The sequence below is a fragment of the Agelaius tricolor genome, unplaced genomic scaffold (assembly GCF_023055355.1).
Source record: "Agelaius tricolor isolate 1412-34295 unplaced genomic scaffold, bAgeTri1.0.p SCAF_8, whole genome shotgun sequence".
Lineage (NCBI taxonomy): Eukaryota > Metazoa > Chordata > Aves > Passeriformes > Icteridae > Agelaius > Agelaius tricolor.
Window position 1 is genome coordinate 20,022,678 of NW_027269268.1, and position 27,525 is coordinate 20,050,202.

At 41.9% G+C, this 27,525-nt stretch overlaps 1 protein-coding gene across 1 annotated transcript; it reads right to left on the reverse strand.

The window, feature by feature from the left end:
• Nucleotides 1–25,216, reverse strand: MTTP (microsomal triglyceride transfer protein). Its single transcript, XM_071432696.1, has 18 exons — nucleotides 25,156–25,216; nucleotides 20,685–20,872; nucleotides 19,987–20,130; nucleotides 17,898–18,005; nucleotides 17,045–17,161; nucleotides 15,848–15,987; nucleotides 14,882–15,032; nucleotides 11,420–11,577; nucleotides 10,382–10,550; nucleotides 9,693–9,800; nucleotides 8,580–8,792; nucleotides 7,359–7,570; nucleotides 6,654–6,751; nucleotides 6,431–6,552; nucleotides 5,438–5,665; nucleotides 1,528–1,652; nucleotides 1,014–1,184; nucleotides 1–169 (listed from the first exon to the last, which is right to left on the reverse strand). Exons 1-18 carry the CDS (start codon nucleotides 25,214–25,216, stop codon nucleotides 1–3), a joined length of 2,682 nt encoding a protein of 893 aa, XP_071288797.1.
• Between the last annotated feature and the right edge of the window lie 2,309 nt (nucleotides 25,217–27,525).

Consider the following 27,525-nt stretch of genomic DNA (forward strand, 5'->3'; position numbering starts at 1 on the left):
TCAAAACCAGCTGCCAGCAGAGTCCGACTTGGCGCCGAACACCTTCTTGCACATGTTGGAGTTTTCCTGGTGCAGGGGGTATTCGTTCCCGGCCAGCGTGGCTGCCTTCCCCCTCCTGGCCGTGTAGCGCCTGCCGGAGGGCAGGCTCTCGTACTTGGTCATGTGAGTCCTGCAAAGACACAGCACCGGGCTCTGCCATCAGCAGGTCTGTGCACAGCTGGCACCCCGCTACCAACACCTTGCACACAGGCCAGGGGGCCCTTCCACAGTGAGCAGACATAATCAGCAGATGTTTCAGTAGCTGCAGAATAGCAGACACTGTTTTCTTAGGATTTCCTGAAGATTCTCAAAGTCTTAAAATACTCAGGTTTTTAACCATCTTTCAGATGAGAAAAACCTGAATGGAAATCTGGCACAGGCTCTACAAATGTTATCTTCCTTAGGTCTTAGCAAATAAGGATTAGGAGAGAGCAGTATACCCAATAAAGCCAATTTAATTACTATTTTTTGGCTACTGAAGAGCATCTTTTTAACCTTATTGCACAGTTGTTTAGTTTTCAGGAAAACTGGTGCCTTAATAAAGTGTGATAGAACACAATGGCTGCAGGAGTGCCAGACAGGTACTTTTGTTGACATGAGTAAATAGCAGATGATGAAGAGAACTTTCCACTTCAGCTCATGTCTGGCTTTGCACGAGGTCACCATCAGAACTGATTGCACACGAGGGCACTACTGTCCTGCCACTTAAGTTAGTTCACTTGCAAAATCAAATTAAAAAATTGGACTGAAGTGCACATTCAGAGCTGATCAGTTGTGATCTTCAGAAAGGTTATTTCTGAATCTCAGGGAGGAATGCGTTAGCAGAGAGGTCAGTGTGTGTAACAGCCTGCACTGCATCTAATCGTGTTAGGCTGAAATTTGGCCTCAGTGGATAATCTCGTGTCTGTGAAAACCAAAAGTTCCAGCAGCTGGCTGGAAAGACACTTCAGAAAGTGTGTGCTCTTAGTTCTTACCTGAATGGAGAGTCCACTCTATCCATCTGCATACAGACCAAAAATGGGTACTGTGAAAACTGCACTGTGGAGATGAAGTCCAAAGCTGTTTCTGTTTCCAAAGTGGTTTCCATACCAGTTTTTACAAAGAAGGAATCCACCTCAGTGTTACCAGCTACAAAAATGGCTACCCTACAAAAAAAAATTAGGCATCGCAATTGTTTCAAAACACATTAAAAAAGAGGAAATTGAATTACAAATAGTCCTACTGCACAAACAAAAACTGCCCTCAAAGGAGCCTGTTCTTCACGTAAAGGTACATAAATTCACAAGAGACTAGTGGGAACTGGTATTATCCAGGTGGAAAGGAATAAAGAAGTAAAGATACTCTCCTATGCACATAACTACTTAATTCTATTTATTTAGTTGCTTAATTCTAACTCATCTGCAAGGTTTTTTATATTTAAATTTGGTGCTACCTTGGCTCAGAAGCCTGAGCTGCCTACAGCTACAGTGTGTGTTGGGGGTATCTCACCGGTTCTTGACGTTGGTTTTGGATTCCCGGTACCACAGGCTGAACTCCATTCCTCCAGAGATGTCGATGGCCAGCCCACCCATGAACTCTGCACTGGCTGTGGGCCCAGACTGCAGCTGGATTTCCTGGAGCCATGGCAAAGCACAGGTTACTGACTGCTCACCTCTGAGGTTTCTTTATTCCCTTTGGTCCTGCACTCACACCACTTGCCATTTTGCAGAAACAAAAAGGAATAGAGGGATTTTCTGAAAGAATGGACAAAACATCCTGATGCACCTCCCTCCCCCAGAAATGGGATGAAGCTACAGCAAGGCACCTTGCATCCTTCCCCTCTCCCCTGGGTGCCAGCTGGCATCACTTCTGCACAGAGTGTCACTGCAGGGAATATCATGTCTCCAAGAGCTACCACACTAGCCCCACGGAGGCTGTGACAGCAGTCCAGCTAAATCAGATTGAACTCCTTGCTGGAAGCCCAGAACAAGTGCAGTGCAGTGTGACCAGCACCCCTGAGCAGACCTGTACTGGCAGTAGGATGCTGCCACTTGTGCACTGGCTCCAAACCCACCATATGACAGGAATTACATCTTCAGTGGCTCGGTGGCCAAACCCATCAGCTAATGCACCTTAATTTGCATTAAATGCATTTTCTATCAAATATCAAATGTGCTCATGGCTTCATGAAACCTGTAAGGCTGGACTGAAAGCACATCCATAAAGTCAATTTCGGAAGTGGTAATATAGCTCAGGGTCATGGCAGTTCATTCCTTTTAAGGTTTGACACACAGCCAAGATTTCAGGGTTCGCCCAGCTTGGCAATCTATCTCTCTTTATATATTTGTCCTGCTTCCCTAAGAACTAGTGGATTAATTCACCATTTTAGAAGAAATATTAATTTGGGAAAAGCTTCTTTTGATCGTGTGCTTCACATACAGGACACCTTCTTCAGTCTCACAGATGGTTTTTGCTCTCCTCTCAGCTTTCTGTGCCTGTGATATTCTCAGCACTTGTAATGTTGCAGGCCTTCATAGGACATGTGGGAATGTGAATTTCCTGCCCTTTTTTGATGTCCAGGCACACTAGAAATCTCTATTCTCTTCTTAGCTATTCACTTGTCCAGTGGCTCCAACTAATTCTGTCCCAAGATTTAAGACAGAAGCAAGCAGAGAGTCAGTCCAGCTTCCTAATCCCTATAGCAAGGAGCAACATCAGGGAAGGTTTTTGTTCAGAACATTAAAGTTATCTGGCTGTAATTGAAGACTCGGATAATCATGGTAGTTGTACATGGTTAGTTCACCATTTAGGGTAAGTTAATTATCCTTGAAATTATTTCCTTGACAGAACCAGCTTGGCAGAGCCATCTTGGCAGTCAGTTGCTGCTAAAGTGGGCTTGAGATTTAAAGAATGCAGTGGGCTGGCTGTGGCTTATAAATCCAGCGTGACCCCAGCAAGTGTGGTCATATGATGCTCTGATTTCTTATTTTCACCCAAGTTAAAATCATGGCTTGAAATTGAAACCTTTCTGAAATCAAAGGGAGTTTTTATACTGACTCCAATGAGACATAAAATACTTCCCTTGTTGGTCTGTTTAGGTGTAGACATAAAGCTTGTTTTACTTTATTTTACTTTGCTCTTAATTGGGACTGGATTGGTGGGTAGCTGCTAATGAGTGAGGAGGTAACAGTATACATGCTGGCAGAAATATGTACACACAACCAGAGGAGCAGATATTTTTAGATGTATTGTCAAATTGCACCCAAGAATATTAAAGTAGGCTGAGTTTACAAAGGCTGCATGGTTCAAGACTTAAATGCTACCTAGAATTAAGCTGTATTTGTCACTGAAACCAGCAGAGAAGTTAAGGAGCACTTGTCATGTGTTTTACTAGCTCATCTATTTCCTTATTTATAGCTCAGCCCTGTCCCTCGTCTCATGTGCAAATCCAATCCAGGCTGATGGGAGGTGTAAATCACAAGGACCCAGCCTCCTAAGGAGAAGTATTTTCCTTTGCTTTCCTATTTTAAGCTTTGTGTCTCATTTGCGGTGGAAAATGTGACCCAAAAGATCAGAATCAGTCATTTTTTACTGTTTAAAATGCTGAAATATGCCATGTTCTAATAAGAAAGTGTCTTTATGTACTGCACTGTAATGCAATCTTACTGTAATGCAATGCAGAGATGGCTTCAACAAGCACTTCTCTGGGAACTGGCTACCTTCCACTGGGGTCTGGCTTTCAAGTGGCTTCTCTGACCTATCAATACAGTATTTCATTTCTCTGGGCTTCTGGCAGGTGTGTTGCCTAGGAGAACTATTAACACTGCTGAACTTTAATGCAGGTGACTTAGGAGTCTCAAAAACAGTTTTTTGAGAGCTGTTTATTTTATAGCAGGAATATAACTTCTGGGTTATTCTTAGCCCTGAAACAACACTGTGGCCACATGGAAGTTCCAAAACCATGTTGATGTGCTGTTGAGTTGGAGTGTAGCTATAAGACCATTCTTAGAAAGATGGGCTGTGCTTAAAAGGCAGCTCAGCCTGAAGCTGTGTTCAACAGTGCTTTAAACCATTCCTGCCCTTGTGGGATGTGGAGGTAAGACACTGCTGCCAAGGCTTCCAAAAAGGCAGTGACTGACTGAAAACACTGCACCCTGATCTTGTTAAAAATGGCCCACAGTCCCAGCCCTGGCTGCCCCAGACTTTTGAGAGGCTCTCCAAAGGCAAGGAGTGGAGAATTTGCTGGCGGGCAGAGCTCTAGGGGTGCCCAGCCAGCTGATTCAGCCAGAATATGTCTGGAGCTTCGTGCATGCACAGCAGTTGGAAATATTTAGTTCTCTAAATGCTCCCTGTGCTCAGGACTAGACATGATTATCTTTCTCACCTCTGCGGTCTGTTTGTTAAATAGGTCACAGCAAAGTTTTTGCCCATAATCTGCATGTGAACTGTAAAGCACTGCTGGAATGAGATTTAGTTAGCCAATTTGGGCACTACTTGGGAAGCCCTCTGGACTTAAAATACCATTAGAAGGAGTTGAGCTGGGTTCTGGATGGGGAAACCTGTCATATGCAGAGGGTGTTTCTGTGTAATTTTGAGCAGAGTGGATTGTCTCATCATCTACTTCTGGCATTTTCTTTGGCCATGAATTAAATGGGAAAAGCCAAAAGTAAAGTTTGAGACTGCAGATGTTTTGTGAGCTGAGTACAGCTGTTAAATCCACAGGTTCTAAGGAGATCCCAGCTTGGGAAGACCAAAGGTATCAAACCAAGTGCTGACCCTGCACTTCGAGAGAGATGTCTAGATTCTTAGCCCTCCAATAACACATTATGCAGCCAGTTATATGTGAATCTATTTAAACACAAAATAAGAAAATCATTTGGGGTGCAGTTGCATAAAAATTGTGTAGTCCTCATTTTAATTGCTTGTTTTGCCTAGAATAAACAGTTGAAATTCGGACCTCTTAGCATTGCTCTTTGAAGGATAGTTCTCTGATTCATTCACCTGACAATTATTGCCTAACTGGACACAAGGTCCCTGGACAACTTGTGAAGAGGAAAACTTAGGTGGTCTCATGGGACAAGACTGTATTACAAGAAACTGTGGGAGGGGAGGTCATAGCTGAGAGCAATATGAATTTGCAACAGAAAACTCAGTTGCATTTGCTTTTGTTAAGTTTCTGGTATATTTTCTAGAATATCTGTTCTCACCTTTGTTCTAGGTTGCTTTTCATGTAATTTCATTCTGGTATTAATACCCATGACTTTTCTATTGCTCTCCTAGTAAAGGTAACCTGTATAACACTGGTCAAGTTTATCACATTGAGAATAAAGAAAATAAGGTGTCCTACAATAGCAGTGTGGGGGAGGAACCATCTGTGCTTAAGAGACAGAAAAAGAAGCAAACAGTGTGCTGTTAGTACCTGTAAGAAATCTGTGAGGAGGACAAGTCCTTTCACCACATTCATGGGATCTCCAGTTGCCGAGAGCATTTTAGACATTAAATCACCATACCCTTGGAAAAATGTCACTGGCCTGAGCTGGAAGTCAAACAGAATGGCTGACATGCCAGCAAAGGAGTCCAGGTTTTCCTCGCCTTCATCGGGAGTTGCAGCTATTATGGACTCCAGACCCTGAGCTTCGAGAACCACCTACGAAGGAACAGTGATACAGAATCAATGAGAAAATCCCGCCTGACTCAGACTATTAACAACACCACATATTTTCTTTATGTCTAAATGCCTGATTCTAATGTATGTAGTTGTAGTGGAAAAGGTATGAGGATAAGACTTAACTAGGAAGAGTACTTAGAAAAATGGAAAATAAAATAATCTCATGCCATGTTTTTGCCCTTTAGGTGCTGAGCAGGATTTACCCACATGCAGATCATAATCCTAAGACTAGTTTTCTTTCAAACACATTTTCCTTTATTCATATAACTATTTTTCAGGGACAGTTGGGAGAAAAGGCCAGAGGTGTTCCACTGCACAATTTTTGTCCTGCATAAATTTAGGAGAGTTATAATACTGAAGATTCTTGCCAATATCAAGAAAATTCTAAAACACAGACATTAAAATCTCTTTGATTTGTACACTTGAGCTACTCCTTGAATTTCCATTCTGCGACACAATCTGAACTGGGACCTGATTTTACAAACTCACAAAGCTTTTATTGATTACATCAGAGAAACAGCATAGGCTTTACACAGACACAGACCACAATGTATGATGAAGAACAAAACACTTGTTTTGTTTATGGCAAACATATGCCACTTCGTGGGGTTTTCCCCTGTTATTGGCTTGTTCTGTGCCCAGTGCAGCAACCCTTATGGTCTTAAGCATTAGCTGAATTGATTTAGAAGCTGTAAGAAAAGGACCACATACTGGCTAAGTTATTGTGCACAGTGTGGCAGTTACCTGGATGGCATGAAGGTCAGCGCTTCTGTCAAAAACACGGATGTTCATGTTACTTCTCCGTAAAATGCCAGAGCCGGAGTAGAGGATGTCGAGGCTGTATGTGGATGACACATCAGGACCACCTTAGTTAAAAAAGAAAGAAGGTACCTGTGACTACACTAGTGGATTAATGAAATGTTTGGGAATACAAAGAGGGTTCAAAGGCAGTTTCATGGTTACATACGTGTGATATATCCAGTGTAGGCAGAGGAAGAGCCCATCTTGGAGAAGCGATCGTAGTTATGGGCACGCATGTCCTTGAGAACTTGCCGAACTGTTTTGCTGTGGGATTTCAAAGCAAAAAAACAAAACCACTGAGATACAAAAATGTTACAGTACCATGCATTACTTTTTCATAGAAAGATCAAATTTGAGAGAGGGTGAATTTCCCAGCAGGAAAGAGGGTCTTCAAAACCCTTACCTTTTCCCACTGAAAATCTGCCCTAACCCAGAGTCTCTCTTTCAATTTCATGTACTCCCTGCAGTCATAGGAAGAAAGGCAAGGAAAGATCTTGCTTGAAAATTAATGTTTTTAAGAAGAAGATATATATTGATTATTTTCATTCTCACACTCTGATGTTTAAAATTTTTCCACATCACTGGTTTTGAAAATACAAAAGCAAGGGACCATTTGAGAGAACTAAGATCAACAGAAGACATTTTTTACAGTAATGCAAGTCAGATGCCCAATTATTTTTTCTACCTGTGAAAATGTGAATAGCTATTAAAATAATGACATTGAAATTAAGGGATTTATTCTGAAATAACAATACAAACGACATAAAAATAAGATATTCTTTTATACTCTCCTTAAGTTTTAGTAATTCATGAGAACCTGTGTGTTCTCTGTAAGGAAGGGCTGTATTTATTTACACTGAACTTAATGTACCTGGAAGGCATTTCAAAGCGCAGTATATCTTGGATCATGGAGAGCATGTACTTGTTCATTTCCATTGGCAGTTCCCCAATGGAGAGCAGGATGTTTTTCACTTCCATGTAGGATGGGTTACTGTTTAAGATGATGGCAGCTGCTGTGGTTCTCACTGTCTTTTCATGGATTTTGCGAGTCTGGTGGTATATCCTGTTCATTGTTTCCTTCACCTGGTCAGGAAACACATTATTCACTCAGTGCTCATGCAGATGACTGGGCAAAGTACAGGTTGGAATCTCGTTTATAATATCAGCTTAAGTTAGCTTAGTTAGCTCCATAGCTAAGGCTAATACATAAGGATATATTTTCAGCATCATGTTTTTCATGGTCCTTTTGGAATGTTGAGACATGTATAGCTCAGTGACCACAAGGACAAGCGGGACATCTGTTATGTTCTCTCAGCCACAGACCAAATACAGCCTTACACACTGGTTTTCAAAGCAGGGCTGTAAATAAGTAGCAGCACTAAGAAGAAATGTGACAGTGGTAAGACAGAAATTTTCTTGACTGTTAAGGAAACATGTACTTTAAAAACCAAGAATGTTGTTATTTTAATTTTCTAGATAGTGCTGTGGTAGCGTGTTCCTGAGAAGATTGTGACACATCCTTGTTACAGGGAGTCTGTGGAAAGCCATGTAGTCCCACTGAATGGCCTCCTATATGCTCATTGCAGAGCAGTATCCTGACAGCCTCAATCCTGATGGCCAGCTGCAGGTATGAAAGGGAATGCAAGGTAATGCAGCAGAGGCAAGACGTACCGCTGTTTTCTATGTTTTTTCCTATTCTTAGAGGCTGCAGGGTAAAATGAAGCTATTTTACCCTTCTCTTACTTTGCGTGCTCTCCCTGTGTGAAAGCACAAGGAAGGAGAGGGGCTGCAGAGATGCCCAAGGGCTCCCTCTGGCGAGCAGAGCCCGGTTTTCCCAGCAGACTGCGGGCTACCTTTGGTAGCTGTGTGTGACCCTGGAGCCAAGGGCTGACTAGCACTTGCCCACCAGTCCATTCCTTGCCTTCAGCATGTTGACTGCACCACACAGCTTGGTGCTATCAGCAAACTTACTGAGATTGGACTCAACCTCACTGTCCATGTCGGTGATGACAAGAAATGAATTCTGTGAATTTACCCTTTATTTTTAATACAGTCTCCTGCACTTCTTTTCTTGGGCAGTACATTTTCTTACCTCTTTGGTGAGAAAAGAAGGATCATATCTCTGCAAGGCAGTGGCAGCAAGGCTGCTGATGGGCCCTTCTCCTGACTCAGCATACTTCAGGAGCACTGGAATTGCTTCGGGAAGGAGAGCGTTCTTCAGTGCCAGCAGGTACATCTGCACGTTGTCGTCTTTGTTGGCCTTCTCCAGTCTATTCAGAATCAACCTTTTGGCTTCCACAACAGCCTAAGAAAATCAACAGCACATTAAATGATGATCATAAACCTCCCTTTTTCCCCTTGCAGGAGCAGAAGGGGCAGGGCTGGGTTCTGGCATGATTTTGTGGCACAGGGCTAGCAAAGGTTTCATTTGTACGTTGATGGCTTCCTTCAAGCATAACCAAAGTGACTGCAGCTACAGTGACACCTAATCCAAAGTTTTATCACTTGCCAGCTGCTCCTGACCTGATTCAGGGACTTCACAGGTCCTCCTTGTGGGGCCAACAAGTTCCCACAAAAAAAGGCAAGGGAAGTATTCTTCAGTGCCTCAGAACATGATGTTATAAAACTACTTGGCAATTAACAAGGGAGATTAAAAGGACCTGTTCAGGTAATTAAAAGGGCTCTGTATCTTTTCAGTGATGTGCTGCAGTGCTGAACAACACAGATCCAGCAGCCTTGTCTGATCATTCTCATCCTCTAAGACCAGCATCTACTCAGTTCATGCTCAGAGTAAAAGTCTTCCTCCTTCTATGCATGTTCAGGGCACAGTTGAATATTTGAATCAATGAATTTTCTTCACAGTGGTGAAATAACCTAAGGTGATTGCAAATAACAAACAGATCCTGAGTTGGCCAGTGTTTCTCTGAGGATATGCAAAGCTTTTGGACAAGGCAGCACAAGCACTGCTTCTGCTGACAGGTTCAGCCACAGAAATGGGAAGAGACAAGATTAAAGCCTAAATCTGACAAAGTAGAGGTCATTATTAAAAAAAAATACAATCCTCTATCAAACATAGGAGTTCATGGACTTATTTTAAGTGAGAGAATCTGCTTCTCATGTCTGTCATGCTCCCCCAGTAATGTCACCAGGGAGTCCTGTGTATTGCAGACCAGAATTTGGGCAGCAGTGACCATCAGATACTCACTGGCAGCTTGCAGCCATCCCTGTCACACAGCTTTCTAATGAGTGCTCCCATGACAATGACAAGAGTTTCTCTGATTTCTTGACTGGCGACATCCCCCTTGAACTTCTCCTATCATGCAAAAGCAAAGCTGTTTAGTGTCTCAGTGTAAACATGACAAGCCACACTGCTGTGGGTTCAACAGGTTCCCTCATTTTCTGTGAACAATAATGCAATGCAAAGGCAGTGATTACCACGATGGCCTGGGCTCAGGCTAAGTACAGCACAGCTCTATCATTACATATATATTACATATAATAACTCCATGCCATTTTCACCTTCAGTTACATTCAGTGTCTCAAGTAGATTCATTTGGAAAAAAAAAAAGGGGATTTACAGTTCTGATTACAGGACTTTCATAAGGCAACAATCAAACAATCCTCAAATTATTTTCTTAACATTCAGTATGATGTTTCTTTTTCAAGTAATGGATTTTGGTAATATTTTACAAAGTAATTAGACTTTCAGTCTGGACATAGGAATGTTTGTTGCTTGCAGGCTCTATGTTAATAGCACATTTATAGGAAACCCTGGAAGGCATAAAGAAAGGAAAATTAGAAACAGCAACAGTTGTTTCTTCTTCTCTTCCCTTTTGACTGGGACAAGGCATAAGAGTATTAGCTCTGTTGTATTTGTTTTGTCCTTGGACTTACAGTTAATGATTTCAGGAGCGTTTCACTGGGGTGAGAAGCAAATCCACAGGCGTACAGGAACCGTTCCTGCAGGAGAGAAGTGCTTGCATCCTTAAAGTCAAGAAACTCCAGCACGGCCTCCAGTGATTCTGGGGTCTGAGCCGAGGTTACAGCATCCACTACCTGTGGACTACAAAGAAGTGCAAATTAAATGAACATATCCTTGCAATGAGCCAGTCAATACTGAAAAGACTTGGTTGCATATTGAGAGAAAGAAGCTTATGTACTGAAACTGCTCTTCATTGCAAGTAAGAGAATCTTTCACTCTTGTTAGAAAAAGTGTCCCTGAACTTTCACCTCAAAATGGTACACAGATTTATATCCATGGATAGTATTTTAATTTATGCAAATAAGGGACCAAATAAAGTTTAACAACCCAACAATCACAAGTGTATTAAAGTTTACAGGAAAAGGCTGTAGTTATAAAGAAGTGTTTTAGTACTGCACGCACAATGAAACATAGAGAAAAGGCTTCTATGCTGCCTGAGTGACTCTCAGGTTTATCTCCATTGCTAACAACTGCTACAATTTATTTGAAAGATCCCGACCATATGACTCAGAAATGCTTCTCACTCTCAAGTTTCAGTGTGCATGCTGTTCACAACCAAAATCTAATACTAGGGCAATTCCCAGGCATCAACGTTGCCTGGGAATATTTCTTTGTTGTATTTCCTATTGAAGGAAACCAATGAGAAGTCAAGAACAAGTTATAGGGTGTTTCAGAACAACCATTTGGTTTGAGAACCTTTGGCTAAACTACAAACCATGTTGGCCTTGCACTGTAGATAAAACCCTGGTGGCTGAAGGGTGTGCTGAAAATTTATTATATTACAAGAACAAACATAACTTTAAAAAAATCCTTTTCCTGTAGACAGTACTGAACACTTGGCTTGCATTGCTAGGACATCACCAGCAGAACTCAATCTCTTTGTATGCAATTTGCCCTTCTGCATTTTTCAGTAACTTAAACCTTTTAAAAGGTTGTTCATGGTAACTTACAGAAGTTCTTTATTTTCACTTTTAATAATTTTCAGTATCTCCTCCTTCGTAGCTTTTCTGATGTTCTGAATGAAGGACAAAAAGCTTTTTGCTGCATCAGGTTTGGAAAGTTTGTCAGGATGCATTTGTTCTCTGATGTTCTTCCAGTGCTCAGAAAGCTGCAAAACAATTCATATTATGTCAAACCTTTCAGATTATAGCTTCAGTTCTCAAAATCAGACTAAATAAATGCTAATATGTAGGCCAGCTGTTGCTCAAAGTAGCTGAAATCCAACTGACCTATGGTCCTTTAGCTCAGTATTAGGTAATTTATGATATCCCAGCACAAGTATCTTAGAAATCTTTCTTTAGTTGTCTCTCTTCCAACTCTTTATTATTTTCCTGATGTTGTACATGACCTTCACTGCAATCTCTTTTGGAACAATGAAATTTATTTATACTGTAACTGGAATAAAGGGAATTCTCTTCTCTTGCAAATTTACCGTGCTTTCTCGTGAATATGGTGTTTGCCTTATGTTCCCATTTCTTCCTAAGTAGATTTTTTTTTTTAAAGAAAGGGAGATGCACAATTCCCAATTCACTAATTAATCATGTTTTTTTAGAAGATGGTAATTTTGGGTTAGTATAGAACAGGATTAGATGTCCAAGAAGTTATTCCCATTTTTTCCATAAACTTTCATACAAAGGGATTTGTAGCTATTGTACAAAATGAAAGGCAAGATTGTGGTTGCTGTATTTATTCTCACATCACATTTTTTACCTGAACAAGCCAATGTGGTAGCAAAGCACCCATATCTGTCCTTCCAGATACACTCCCATAAGAAACTGGTGCCAGTATTTTGACCTTTCTTCTCTCCCTTGCCTTTGCCTCTGTTATCTCAAGTTATCGAGAACATTCCTTGGTGAAAACTCAGCTGTTCTTTGCAGCAGTCTTTACTGCAGTTTTCCTGAGTGGGAAATAACAGTAGCACCCACCCATCTGACCTTCACTAAAATAGTTCCCCTCTGTGGATTTTGTGTTGAGCAATAGCACTTGAACCTGCTGGCAATTAGAAGAATCATTCATCAGTACAGAGTGCAACTTCTATTGACTGTAACAAACAATAATTAGGCAACAATGATTGAGACATAGGATATTTCCTGAGGATTAATGACCAGCTGGGAGGAGCTCATGTTCTGAGGCACAGATGGGTCTTTTAACCTGAACTGGTAATTAGTGCTTAGCACCAAGGTCAGTGTTGCTATTATTAACTGAAATTGGATAAATATATAGGTCACTTTTTATTCCCCCTGTTAAAGTTGCACCACAGTCCAGCAAAAAAAACCCTCTAACCTCATTACTCCTACATTTTCTCCTGTGCAGAGCCCAGCTGTATGGGCTGCTCTTAGTCAGTTTGGCCCATACTCTAGAGACAAGCAAGGTGGGAGATGCAAGCTGGAGCTATCTCAAGAAAAAGAGAATGGAGACCAAGCCTTCCTTTGGGCGGTGCTCAGGAGCAGCTGCCATCTCCTGCAGTGACCCAGGCATTAAAAACACCATTTTCATTCACAGTTGACTTTTCTGAGGGTCCTCATTCTTCTGATGTGAATGTCAGGCAGTTTGGATTAAAAAGCCCAAACATTCAGGCACAAGATGCACACACTTCCACATGGCAATTCAGCGTGGACACGGACCTGTGTTTCTCTGACAGAGAGATCAGAACAGAGGTCCTGTGGGCACTCTAGGAAAACTCCAGCCAAACCAACAGGTTCTAAACTGAGCAGGAGTTGGTTTTGAATGCCTGTGCATGACAGCTGTTTACCAATGTACAAAGGGTGGCTGCACAAGACAGAACAAACCCACCTTACCTTCAGACAGGGCAAAAATCCTTCCCCATAGGAACCATGAGCATAAGAGTGTAAGATACATGAGCTCTTCTGAAAAGAGCATGCTTTGTGTTGTCTTAACACAGAAATCTAGACCTGATTTTAAGTGCAAACTTTTGCCATAACCTCAGAGAAGCTAGTGCTGCCATATGGGAAATGAGGGTAGTAATGGTTATTTTATCAAATTCATAAAAGAGAGATAAGACCTGATACAATTTTAAAAGAGCTTTGAGAATGTAAAACTCTAAGGTATAGCATGTCAGCAGGGCATTAATGTATACCATGAAATATAAGTACCATATGATATGTTGCTGCTTTGGATACAGTGTTCTGTTTATAGAGCTCATCTTTTCATAGCAGTTACTGAAAAATACAGTGAGAAAGCAGAACTTCATTCTCCCCGTGCCATTAGGTTTATAATGACATAGCTCAGTCCCCAGGCAGTGCTCTGGAATTATACCCTGTGTTTGTTATCTTGGTCTGAAAATTGTAACTGTTATGACAAACTCAGTCCCAAGTGACAAATTGGTCAGCACAAACCCCGACAGGCAGAGTCAGGGAAAAACCACCTGTCCCTACTCTGTTTAAGATGCCTTGATATTCCCTGCTCAGAACTGCCCCAGCACACGGGCAGCATCATTTCTATATTCCCCAAATATGTGGTTTTGGTCTTCCCTGTGGCTCAACAAGCATTAGATAAGAAAAATTATTACAGTGTAATGCTACTTCCAAATAACTAGCAAAAGTTCCAATACAGGAACATGTTTGTGCTCATAAGGAGTATCTCTGGAGGACTAAAATTCTGTGTGCTGAATAGAACTATATCTTGCTTATCAGCACCGGAGAATAATGATCCTTAATGTTCCCATTCATTCCTCAATGGTAATAGCATTAATACTGTTTGCCAACAGTCACTGTAGTAATCTATTTAGTTTATGATGAACATCATTAGTAAAACAAAAGATTATGCATTTACACTGTCATGCTCTTAGCCTTCAGATGTCTTAAATAAAAAAAAACAAGGCAAAAATGAGAACATTATTGGACTCCCCAAGAATACTAAAGCCCCATTTTATACCTGTAAAATACCTATAAAATCCTTTAAACAATAGACTTCCTTGGGGTCAGGTAGTAAGAAGAGGTTAAATATACCACCAACAAATGCTTAGCCTGCCTGAGGAATGGCTAATGAACTTGAATCCTAGGAACAGTTCATGACAAAACTCCTCCATGACAAAACTGTTTACAAACACCAGTCAGCAATCCTAAAATTAATTTCCACCCAGAGGAAATAAGGTGAACCCAGCTCAAAGCTGACAAGGTGAGATAAAACAACAGGGTGCTGTATTTTCTAGTGATCTGGAGAAATATGGCAGTCTTTAAAAGAGAGCAAAAAGGTTGGAACTTTTGTTGGTAGATCTTACAACACTCTTGAGGGGTGAGCACCATTGCAACACTTCCATACTCCCTACTCCAGGGTGCATTTTATATTGCTATGCTGGACCTGTCCTAGTTCTGCTTGGACAGAAAATTTGCTTTCACACTTGTCCTGCTCAGCTAAGCAACCTTATGTCCAATGAACCTGTGTTTACTTACTGAAGGGCACTTTTTGCATTCGGATTTCACTGGCTCTGCTTCCAGAGGAATGGCAACATAATTGGGGTCCAAGGTCTTGATCACACCACTGACTTGCTTTGCAGCGATCAGTCCCGTCCCAGCTTGGACTGACTTCAGTTCCAGCCTCTGCCTGTACATCCACACAGTGAGGACACCATTAGAGCCCACCAAGGGGAAACAAAAAAACCCTCCACAGACAAAAAAATATAGAATACAGACTAACTGAAGTCTTATTTTAAAATGTTCAGGTAACAGAAGTATCTGATACCACCAAAATTATTGCTAGAGTTATGTGTAATAAAATACCTGTATGAGAGACTTTCTAAAGCACAGATTTGTAACACTTGATAAACAGCCTTCAGTATTCACATAGATTCTGAAATGTTTCATATATTTGTTCTTAAAAGATCTGGAAAGTGAAATTTTTGAATGTACTTTTTCCTTCAAATATCTATTTTTACTGAGATGCCTGAATCATTCATCTTGTATGAGTATCTCCACACTTTCAGTGCTTTGGAGCCTGGAGTCTAACACAGATCTAGGTTTCACAGTTGTTTCCTTTCTACGCAGTAGATTTTATTTTCTACACTTCCAAATTCTCATATGCTAGAAATGGAAATCCAACAGAAGTATTTCTTGAGAAATGAGAAGACGGAACACCTATAGCACTAATGGGTAGATTAAAAGGGTTTGGCCAATTCCTGCTGTTTCCCATTAACTTCTTATGAATGCCATTATTTATTATTTGCGGTGTGGTAGAACCCTTAATCAAAGCTGGACCTGGTACCTGACACAGTTGGACCTGTATATGGATAAAAAAGAGACCTAAACCCTTACCTGAAGAGTGCACAGCCTTAGATCTCAATTCTACAAAACCTACACATGTAACCTGACTTGAATCACTAGTCCTGCCACCATCAATGACAGTCTAATTGCCCAACTTACTTTGAAACTATTTTGGCACCTGTTTTTCGTCGGTAATTCAGAGCGAAAACGAAATTTTCTTCTGCCTTAATGGATTTAATGAAGCTGTCTTCTAGCACATAAACTGTAGCAGATGTGGCTTTTGTATTGACATCCAATATCTGAAAATAATTAAAAAATAAAACAGAGAGAGGGTTATTCAACAACAAAATAGGAAAAGAGCTCACTGTTCCAAATGAGGGCAAGACTTGTCATGAAGTAGAGCCATATGAAGAAGGTTCATATAGGCTGGCATCTCAAATTAAGCCTATGAACCAGGTTTTCAAGTATCCCCTTTGCAGTAAGTAGCCACTCATTTCTACACCACGTGCTTCAAATTCAGTATGTACCAGGGTACAAGATAGTAGGAGCAGGGTAGGAAGTTATGGAGCAGGCTGCAACTGAGAAAACATCCAGTACTACATTTTGTAAGATATGCTTTAAATAAGATAAGAATCTTTTCCAGAGAAATATCTTTTAAATGAGATTGTCATGTTCACAATCAAACAGATCAATGAACAGATTGTCATGTTCACAGATCAAACAAGATGGCTGGTTTTGCTTCTTGTTTTGTAAACAAGACGATGTCTTTGTGGTGTGAAAATGGGGAACCCAGTCAAGGTGTTAAGGCAGTTTATTAAGAGAGTGTGTGGTGTCTTTGTACTTCTCTGAGCTGAGAAAGGTCAGTTTCTGATGTGGAGAATCCCAGTGCCTTCAGCAGGTGTCCAGCCTGTCCTCAGCAGTGACTACTTAGAAAAACATTTACTAACAGTGGAGGACCACTAGGGCTGTAGTAGGGTTTCATTTACCTCTATAGCACATCTCCTGTATTACACCTGTGCATTAGGAAAGCCTTTGACCTTACAGGCAAGCCTGACCAGGCTCCATTCAGGAGTCAGCATCTTGCCTGGCATTTACAGCAGAAGGGGAAAAGGTTACTATTATCACTATGACTGCATCTGTATCAGCTGAGTCAAAGTGGTTTACACCACAGGAGAATCCATTACCTGATCTCTCCATGAGAACTACATATGACATTCGGGCTAGTAAAACTACAAAATTTACATATCGAATTTGCTTCCTCTAATGCCAGAAGGACTTCTGAGAAGATGAGTAGTAGCTGCTAAGAATATATTTTAAATAGGAAGAATAGATTTTATTTTGTTAAAGAAATCATACCCGATTGTGGCTGGTAAATCTTTTCTTTTCTGTTTCACAGGAGTCCAGGTCTTTTATTTTAGTCACTTGATCTTGCCGCACATGGTAAGTAGTATCACACTTCCCAGAAATGTCCACCTTGGAAAAGAGAGTTAGATTAGGACAATTTCTTGAATTTATCTTTGGGACATCCCAACACCTTCCAAAGATGAAGCATTTTCTCCACTGTTGGAATCCTGTACCTGAGATGCTGTACTGCTTGGGTTTGTTTAACAGTTTTGAGGATGTCAGTGGTTCTAACTATCTGCTTTGGATTGGCAGGGGTACTGTTCATTAGAAGGCTAGGAAGAAAAGTAACAATGGCTGTTTAAACAAAATAATTAGGAAATACCAGGCAGTTTACACTATACTCACAAATTGGAGTTAAATTTGAGCTTTGTTTAAGGGGACAGGCTTAGAAATTTAACAATGGAAGGCAACTTAAATGGATGCAGCTAAATCAGTGCTGACTTTGTGTGGGTACTTGGATTTAGAACGGGACTCCACTGAACTGAATTTAGGAATCAGCCAACTTTAAACAGCGGTATAATCAATTTTATAGTGACCTGGTTTAAGGTGGTTTATTACCAAATTTATAGTGCTAAATTTATAAAGGCATTTTAAATCAAATGGATTGCACTACTTCTTTATGATTTGATTTGTGTCACCAAATATGCAGAAGACTGTCTTTATGTCCCTAACCTCATGTTATCAAAGGACTGATTTCTATCACAGTTCACTCTTTCTGAAGTCAGCAGGAACCACAGGTTCCAGAGCAGATCAGGCTCTGCCTGTTCCTCATGTGATGATAATCTTGCCTGATAGAGCACCATACCTCACGGGAAGAACCAGAGTGCAGCTGTAGTTGGAAAAGGCTAGCCAGACCTCTCTTAATGTTCTGAGTAAAACCAGGTTCATTTTGATATGAGTAGAAGGTTTTGATCTGCAGGAATTAAAAAAAAAAACAAACAAACAAAAAAAACCAAACATAAAAAAAACATTCAAAAGTGTGTAACAAATCTGGTTAAATTAGAAAGGAATAGTGAGGATCCACTCTAGAAAAACCTTTACTTTGAATTTGGATCTGTTATTTGCTTATTTTGAGCAAACTGTTGAGGCTGCAGAGCCTGGCAATAACTGTACAAACACATTTTGGCCTTCAGCTGAACCTAAGTACAGTTTCAGTGCAGTGAGCATCTCTCCTCCTGGAATTAGAGAGAATTTCGATGGGAAATGGGAAACTTTTCATACTTTCACAGGCAACTCATTTTTCTGCATAATCCTCAGGTAATCGCTCCCCACAGGGGCATATCTGTTGCACTTTAATCACAGGTTACAAAAACTCAGGATGAATCATAGATAAATCACAGATAGAATGACTTCAATGACGTGTCAAACATATCACAACCTTTGCACTTCATGGGTCAACTATTGTGCTTGAGCCTCTCCTCTGGTAACAAGACTTTGCACCTCCACTCTGCATTCAAGGTGCTTTAAAAGTGCCCCTTTATCTGGAACTGTAAGTACAATCAGTGTGTTATCTTGGGGTAACCCTGAAAAGTGAAATTACTGTGCCAGGGATGAAATTGTCATACCACAAAGAAATCATAAAAGGAGCATATAGACCCTACCGCCTGAGAAAAAGCCCAAGTTTTTAGTCCTACATCTTCACCTTAGCATATGAAACTGTGCAATGTATGAGGAGTAGATGCATTCTGTGTTCTTCTGGTACCTCTGTTCTTATGTAGGGATGTGTGCAGTTCACAGCCAGCGCTGTCCTGTTTCTTTTTATGTTGTGTAAAACTGATGACAAGGCTGAGTCTGAAAGTTACTGAGCAGGTCTGATAGCAGCTGCAATTCAGCAGGCTGAGCTGGCAGCCAGGGTATGTGCTCAGTGCCTATTTACAGCAGGAGGTAAAGATCCTGCTGGGATAGAGTGTCACAGCTCTCACTGCGCTCTGCAGAGGGGAAAAGGGAGTGTGACCTTCAACCTTCCTCCTTTCTCACAGCCTCTCCTGCCCCACCTGCTGAGCATTGCTCAGGCTGCAGAGGGGAAAATGGGGCTCTTGGCCTCATGCCACAAGCAACAGGAGGGTGAAGGACCAGGGGCAGGAGCAGCCATGGCTTGAGCCCCACCACTCCCTGGCCACAAGAGTATGCTGAGTACAAGGGCAGCTCTCATAAGCAGCTCTGCAGGGGAAAAGAGAGTGGGATGGATGTACTTGAATCCCCTTCTCAGAGAAATAGGGACACTGAGAGCTACAAAGGACATGGGTGCTCCTGTGCTGGGACAGCACTTTGGTGCTCTCTCAGGGCAGGATAAAAAACCCAGGCACATGTTGAGACACATCTGCTTTCTGACCCTTCTCTTCTGATTTTCGGAGACTGTCTCCCAGTGGGGGAAAAACATGTAAGGCTGTAGCTCTTTCAGCATCAAGCTCATTAACTTGGCAGGTGACACAGAAGAAATTAAGAAATCCAGGGAGCTAGGAAAAGCAATCCTGGTAAAATACTTGATAAGGGTTTAAAGTGATTAACACTCTACTGAGTTCCTCACAGACTCAGTAGAACATCCCTCATGACAAATTGTATCTGCTTTTCTGCCTTCAGATCTTGGACAAAATCCTGCCCTGGCTGAAGTCAATAGCACAAATCCCACACAGCAATTGTGCATATATCCAATGTGTACCTGTCTTTGTGGACAATCTGCTCTTTACTTTCCCATTGTGTGGTGTTCTTCTAGGCTTGGGCTAGAAGGTAAATTACAGTCTGTTCTCAACTACTGTATTGCACACAGAATGATAGGACACAATGGCTTATTAAAAACACTGAGTGAATAGTGAACTGGTAAATTCTTCAAGTCTGTTACAAAAGATATGTGTCATGTTTCCTTAGGGACTGAATTTTAAAAGACAGGCTCTTACTTTTCCACGGACTAGCTCAACCATTATGGGCTTCTGTAAAGCCTCCAGATACTCCTTCCCGATGATCTTCTCTGTGCTTTTTCCTTTGAAGATGTTTTTATCAGCTGGACGCTCATTCACATTTTCAACCTGAACATCTTTCATCTAGCAAATCAAAAGTAGAGAAAATTAATGTAGAGAGCACTGTAGAATTGGCCTGGAGTAGAGCAGATAGACTAAATCACATAATAAATGTTCTTTATTGCTGGTGCTGATTATTAATCTTCCATGATTACTATGTCAGTTTACAAAAGAAGCCAGCACTCTCCACTGGGGAAATAAGTCTCAGAAAATGTCACCAGAAAGCTAAGTACCAAACCCAGTTTCTATTTAGAAATATTTGCAGTTACAACTGTGGACAACTATTGCCCCTCAGGTGAGGGCTTGCACACCAGTCGCTTGAAGCTATAGGTGCTGTATGAAGCAATTTCTAAATACAGGAGACATTCTGAAGTGCTGGCTTATGATATTAGATAGATACTTGTGAAATCTTATTCTATAGGAATTAGATCATCAAAGCAGCTGGGTTTAGTTGATGAGACTGGAGAATAAAAGGTTTAGCTCATGTTCCAAAAGTGAGTTCTCTGAGATTAGATCAGCAGCTAGATAAGTGCAGAAAAGATTGGGTATGTTTAAAGTTGTCTGATGGCAATAATTACCGTAATTTTGACCAGCTGGTCATCATCATTGTCAGGATTTCTCCATAAAAGGTTGACATCCACACCAGAAGAAATCCGATATCCTGCACTTTTCTGCAGGGATGCTTTCACCCGATCAACATAGACTTCAGCTGAGTAAGCAAACTTATATAGCTTGTCATTATTTAGGCTGGGCCCAGTAGTGTGCCCTGTTTGGAAAGCAAAAACAAACAGCATTTTAGAATTGACTAACACTCATAATCTACCATTTTCTCTAAGAAATCTTTAGAAAAATTAAAAATTTAATTACAAGCAAAATATTTATGGGACTGATCCTGCTACTCTTGATTGCAGAGGCTGTCTCACTGAAGCAGCTGGGGTTTTTTGTGATTAAGTTGACACTGATCATACATATTTAACATAAGAAAGGTGACAAAATCCTTTGTTCTAGCTCTTTAAGACTGTCAGATTCTTTTCTTCAGCTATGTTAGCATTACAAATTAATCCAAAATTATTTGCAACTCAAAATACTGTTAATAATCACACAATTTGTGTGCTTAGCAATGTGAAATGCACTGATGTGATTTGTTGGGGCCAACATAAATCATTCTCTGTATCTCTTGCACATTTATTGGGAATCCTTCCGTGGAGAGTCTTGCCCAAGGGTGACATGAATGTGATGAAAACATTAAGAATGTATTTTTTAGATAAAATAATTAAGCTCTTGTTCTTTCAACTAAATAATTGTTCCCATAGCTGTGTCTCTGTTGTTAATTTATATATTTTAAGGAATGTAAAAGGGAAGAGAAGGGAAAATAAGCTGGCTGTACACTAAGTGCTCTTAACATTCTCAAAGCAAACACACACAGAGTGACCTTAGGTGCTATCTCTAAGCAGCACAGCACCAGCCTCACACACCCAAATGCTGCACCACTAAATGCACTGGAGATTTCTTCATGGAGTTCAGGAGGTACAGAGCAGAAACAAGTTCACAACAGAGTTAATCTAAGAAACACAAAGTGCTGTCCTCAGGGAGATGCATCTCGGTCTTATGACAAGTGCAGGGAAGGGCAGAGGAAAGAAGAAAAATCTCTCACAACAGCTCAGAAAAATTCTTAAGCATGCTGTAATGGAATCAGTGTCTTCAAAGTCCCCTGCAGAGATTCATCAGGCTATCCTGATTTATGTTATATCCCTCTGTTTTTTTCTGACTCACTTAAATAAACTTCAAATCACTGCACTGATAGAAAGGAAAATCAGTCTTTTTTCACTTTAATATTTTAAAGCCCATTTAGGTGGGTGCCCAGGGTAGTTCCATCATGGCTGGATGGGTACATTCTACAGTTCTTAAAGAGTCCAAAACCCCTGCTTCATTAAGACTTTGCATCACATTGTTTCCCTGTTCACTCAGATACCATGACAGTGGATTAAGGTGAGCATCAAAGAACCTTTCCCTGAGCAAAACGGACACTCCAGCAAGTTTAATCTGCAAGTTGTGTAAACTGGCAAAGTTACAGAACCAAACAGACTTTATGCCAGCTGGGGATGTGGTTCAGCAAGTCTGGTGATCCCAGTGGGCTCAGCCTGCTCACATGTGAGAGGCCAAAGCTGTAACTATTGATTTTTTCCCAGGGAGGTTGAAGGATTCATGTTGGCACAATGGGGCTTGTCTGGTTTTGCGTGTCTTGTGTGTCTGTTTCAAAACAAAGTCACCAAGAGGCATGCAACCCTTCCTGGAGGTTTACTGTGAATTTCCTAGCCAATTTCTTTCCCCAATTCCCTGCTTTGAAGCTACCTTACCCTTGAGAGCAGAGGGTGCTCAGTGCCTGCTCAGAGGTGGCTATGCCTTTCAGGGACACCCCAGGTTCCCTGCAGTCCCTTGGAGCCAGTTGCTTCCTGGTTCAAAATGTCCTTGACTTGCAGCAGAAACTGCAGTGCAAAGGACTTAGTATTGGCTGAGATTTAAGGAATACCACCCACTAGGTGCATTATAAACACAGTCCCATCTAAAGGAAAAAGTAGGGGAATAGCACATCCAAGAGAAATTATCTGGGTGCTCAGAGACAAGTCTCCTATTAGTTAAGATGCATGTTATGGTTTTGCTCCCTCCCTATTCTCAGTTAAAAGCACATTTCACCTACCCTCTTCCTTTCCCCACAGCTGAACACATACATGGTTTTATTCTTCTTTTGTAAGAGTTCCTTCCCTCCTCCTCCCTTTTAGCATTTGCTTGTCCCCAAATACAATAGAGATGCTCCATCCTAAAGGAAACAGATGAGCAAATGATGCAGCAGCTTCTTGCAAGTGTCATGGAAGAAACTAATAATTGCAAAGTATCCCTGGGAGCTAGAAGAACATGAGGTTTTGAAAACTTTCACCAATTCACACATAGAAAACACTGCAGGAGCCAGGGAAGAAGACACCTTTAGTTGCCAGACTTGGAAAGGTTAGGCCAAGAGTGGATGATGATAAGAGAAGCAGCAGGGATGAGGCAGTATTGAAAGCAGTCCCAAAGAGTTAGCACTTATCCCTGTGGAAATGGGGAACCCAAGAGAGACAACTGAATAGTGTGGTCAGGCTGAGAGGCAGGAGGGATCTTGACACATGACAGACAGAGGCACAGGGTCACTGAGCAGAACCAGTACTCAAAACAACACAACTAAATTTTCATGCCAACTTCCACGAAGAAAACACCAGTACTTTTAAAAAGGAATATTGCAACATCTTTCTGATAGAAACTTTTCTTAATAGAAAGACACTCTTTTAGAAGCTCCTTCCTTTGTATTCAGCACTGCACTGGAATCCTTGCTGCCTGTGCAGCCATTGACATTTCAGCTGATGGCAAGTGTCCCACTGCCTGAGAAGGGAGGAGAGATGGACACACAGACTGCCACCAGCCCAGCCAAGCTCTCTGGGGGTCAGAAGTGCTGCTTCCAAGGTGGAGTGCATAACACATAGTTTGACTAGTAATGTTAAGTGTCTGTCATTAAGAGTAACATGCCAAGTCTATAATTAAATCATGATACTGTATAATACAGAAGGTTACACTGCATGAGTAGAAACAGCTGTCAAGTCCTGTGCCTTTTATTAATACATATGGCATGCACAGCATGTGTGTCTCTAACTACTTGCTAGCTCTACCTTCATAAATCATATTTGCCACTATCTCTGACACCAGATAGCTTTAAAAAGCAAACCCCATCCGCTTATTTGAAAACATTTTTGAAGTGGAACTGCAGTAGGAAAGTTTTACGTGTGCTGACCTACCTGAATTGAACAGAATAATGTTTTGATATTTCCAAAAGGCAGCGTGGCCTGATGAAAAGGTAAAACACCAATCCTAATCCCAGCTCTCACCCTGAGGCCCTAAGTGGCCTTTGGGCCAGTAATTTAGCTCTCAATCTTGCTGCACAAGAGAAGAAATGTGGCAGAGCTGAAGGGGTGACTAATTAAAGGGAAAATGCTTGCTCAGTATCCTGGGGAGTGTGACAAGCAAATACTACTTCACATCAAGAAGCTTTGCTTAATTGATATTAAGGGGAGGCTGGGAAGATCAGACACAGAAATGTGGCACATTGGTACCTAGCCATAAACTGATTGTGGCAGTCTCATGAAATAAACTCACAGGTAAAGGAATTGCTTGCAAATTTCTCTCCTTCATAATTCCTGTCATGAGGGTGTATAGAGGCAGGGAAGAAGGAAGGTTGCTGCTCTGTGCTTACAGGAAACAGGAGGTGGCACCCATCAGAGCATCTCTACAGCCTTTTCAACAGCTTTGCCCAGGATGGCGTGCTCCCCTTGTTTCCCCTTATGATGAAGACATCCTCATTAAACTAAAAACTCAGCTTATAAGGTTGCTGCTCCTCTAAATTTAATGTGAAGTTGTACATGAAGAGCCACTACTATAGACACCTTTCCTCGCTTCATACATTGCCACTGCTGAAGCAGACAGCCTCCAAGATTTCATACCCTTGACTCTGTCAGGACACCTGAGTAAAGCTCTGCTCACAGGGTTTCTGCAGACATCCAGATTTTCAAGACTTACTACAGAGCAACCTTTTCATGAAATTAACAGGATGCTTCTTACTGACTTCAGTGGTAGCTGAGTCAACTGCTCAGAAGCTGAAACCTGGGCAGCCCTGAGCACTTCCTGGCTCTGCTCCACAGAGCACTCCATGTGTTTAACGTCTGAGCGTGTGAAAAGTCCCTTTGAAGTCAGTGCCCCTACAGTATGTCCTGATTAAGCAAGTTCAAGATCTCTGATCTCCTGGTCACACCACTGGCCCTGTGCACTTGAAAACATCATCTCCTCCATCACCTCTGCTGAGAGGAATGCCACAAGCACTTAAACCTAGCTAGTAAATGCATCTTGTGTTATTCAAGCATGTCTGAGTAAAGCTGATAATTTTTGAGGCAAAACAGAGATCTGCATACACACACTGGCTTTGCCTCTGCTGAGGCAGAAGTTGAACCAAGCCCAGTACAGACCTACCTTTCACAGAGGCTGAGTAGGTGGAAATGATGCAAAGGAACAGCACGGTAAGAAGAATCATGCTGGACTCTGCCGAGCTCCTGACTGCAGCATGAAGTGTGAGAGCCTCCAAGAAGTGAGCTGAGAGTGGAGCTTGCAGAGAGAGCCACAGGCTTGGCCACACTGTTTATCTAGATGTAGTAAAGGTCAGATTCCAAATTCCACACTCAGGTACTAAGTTCATTAAAGGACTTCCAGTTAATTATTAAGAACTAAGGTAACTGGCAGTTTCTACCCCATTTTATCGATCACCCTGGCTTTCATTTTTGAGTGAAAAAATGAGTCCACACAGACCCATTACTGAGCAGCAGAGCCCACCTCCAGTGCTGGAAGAACCAGGAGATCCTGTTACCACTCCTCTCTCTGAACGAAAGGACCATCAGCTCTGTTTCTGCCAGGGGCCAGATCCTGACCACTGTTTCCACTGTCTTGCATCATCTGTCATCATCTCTGAGCAACCACAGAAGCAGAGGTTTTTTTAAGGGTCTTCCAGGAAGCAGAAGTACATGGGATTTATCAGTGCCATCCCAAAAACTGATCCTAGTTCATTACAGACTCAGATGTGATGTCAGTGCCTGCTACACTGTACCATACTAAATCAATGTTCTTTCTTTCAGCATCCCCAGCCTCTATCTTACATCATTGCAGTGGCAGAGGTTAGAGCCTGAAAGATGAGATAAAACAAGACATTTGTCCCATCTCTGTGAAGGGTACTTGCTTGGCAAGGTCTGGGAGCAGGGCAAACCAAGCCCTTCACCCTTTCCTTGTGCTTCCTTCACCACCTCCCTTGAAAAGGCCCTCGCTGACTAACCCACATGCTTCCCTTTTCCTCTGACAGTAAATCCCAGACCCTCTCACACTAACCTCATGGCCACAGGGCTGGTTAAAGGATGTCCTTCAGCTGTCCCTCAGGTGTCAGTGGGGCAGCAGGCCAACCCTCCGTGTTTCTTGGCATGCCCTGCGAGGCTGCATGCCTCTCCCCAGCACACAAAGCCTTCCCAGCTCTGTGAAGAGGCAGGATCTGCTCCTGCAAGTAAAGGAAACACACAAGTGAGCCATCAACACAGTCTTCCAATTCACTTCCACAGGTTTCTTTCATGTGACTGTGATCTACACACATCCCAACCCAGCAAGTGCCACCCCAGGCTGCAATTAGATGCTCCCAGAGGGCCCCATCCTCTGTAAGGGATGGTAAAGTGAGAGCAGCCTTCACCTTGAGTGGTATAAGTGCCTCCTCTGTTTTTTGTGGTAAAGAGAAGTTGAGCAAACACTGTGGATGTCAATCATTGCCCAGGAGTGGGAAACAACAGGTCCATGCCACTGCTTCTCCCCCATGCTCATCTGCACCTTGTGGAAGTTCCCCCTGGGCCTTTTCCTGTGTTTTGTTTGTGTGTGCGCACGTGGGAGGGAGGAGATTAGAAAACCCCAGGGGTCTGCTATTGCTTCTTCCCCATTTGTGGTTGGTTATGCTGCTTTCTCAGCACAGGTTGTGACATGCTCCCGAATTCAAGGGGCTGAGGCAGAGGACTCCTTTTGTTGCATTTAGTAAACAAAGAGCTTTCCAGGCTTTCTGTGCTGTTTTGAAAAAAATAAGGACACTATCTTAGTGCAAAACCAACTCCATCTAGAGAAAGACCAGAGATATGGATCCTGCTTCAGAAAAGCAGCATTGACATTTTACTCAGAAGGGGGGCGTGATGTTGGTCTGGAATCTGAAGATGAGCAATTGTCCTCTTTCTGTGCTCTTGAGACACAAGAAATTTATTTCTTCTTTGAAATAAAATATTTTTTTTAAAAGGCCTCTGTTACAATATCCCTGGACAGATCCCCTGCTGATGTAAATCCACATCTCTCTTTGGACACCACTGTATCTGAGCCAATTACAGAGCCAAGGGCATAACTGCCACGTAGAGAAATTCTGTCCATACATTTCCACGTACACACACATTTATACACCCATAGGCATACCGGTAACACAGAGCTGGGGCGCTCTTCAGACATCTTAGAAACAGGAGGCCTGAGCCTCACCTCAGTTATGGCCAGAGCTAATCAGCAGTGACTTCCTTTCAGGCAGATTACACCCGTGCAAACGGCGCTGTGCCCACCAAAGTCCACTCCACGTACAGGCTGTGGGCTCAGCCCCTCATGGATGCCTCACGCCATGCTGGCATACAGACCGGGGTCAAAGTATTCCTGCTGCTGCACATTTTCCAGAGTCCAAACTATAGGGCTCATATCTTTATACAACCTAATAAAACTAATGAGATTTCCTCCCATGTTCTGAGTCAACAAAATGTTTCTTTCTGCCTTCTCTTCTGAAGCAACAGCACA

Bases quoted from the DNA above. Each gene is read 5' to 3' on its own strand.
- MTTP (XM_071432696.1), bottom strand. From the start codon at position 25,216: ATGATTCTTCTTACCGTGCTGTTCCTTTGCATCATTTCCACCTACTCA. The intron at 20,131-20,684 runs GTAATTATTGCC...TTGATTTGCTAG, and splicing joins ACCAGCTGGTCAAAATTACG to ATGAAAGATGTTCAGGTTGA. The intron at 11,578-14,881 runs GTAAGTAAACAC...ATTGTTTTGCAG, and splicing joins AATGCAAAAAGTGCCCTTCA to CTTTCTGAGCACTGGAAGAA.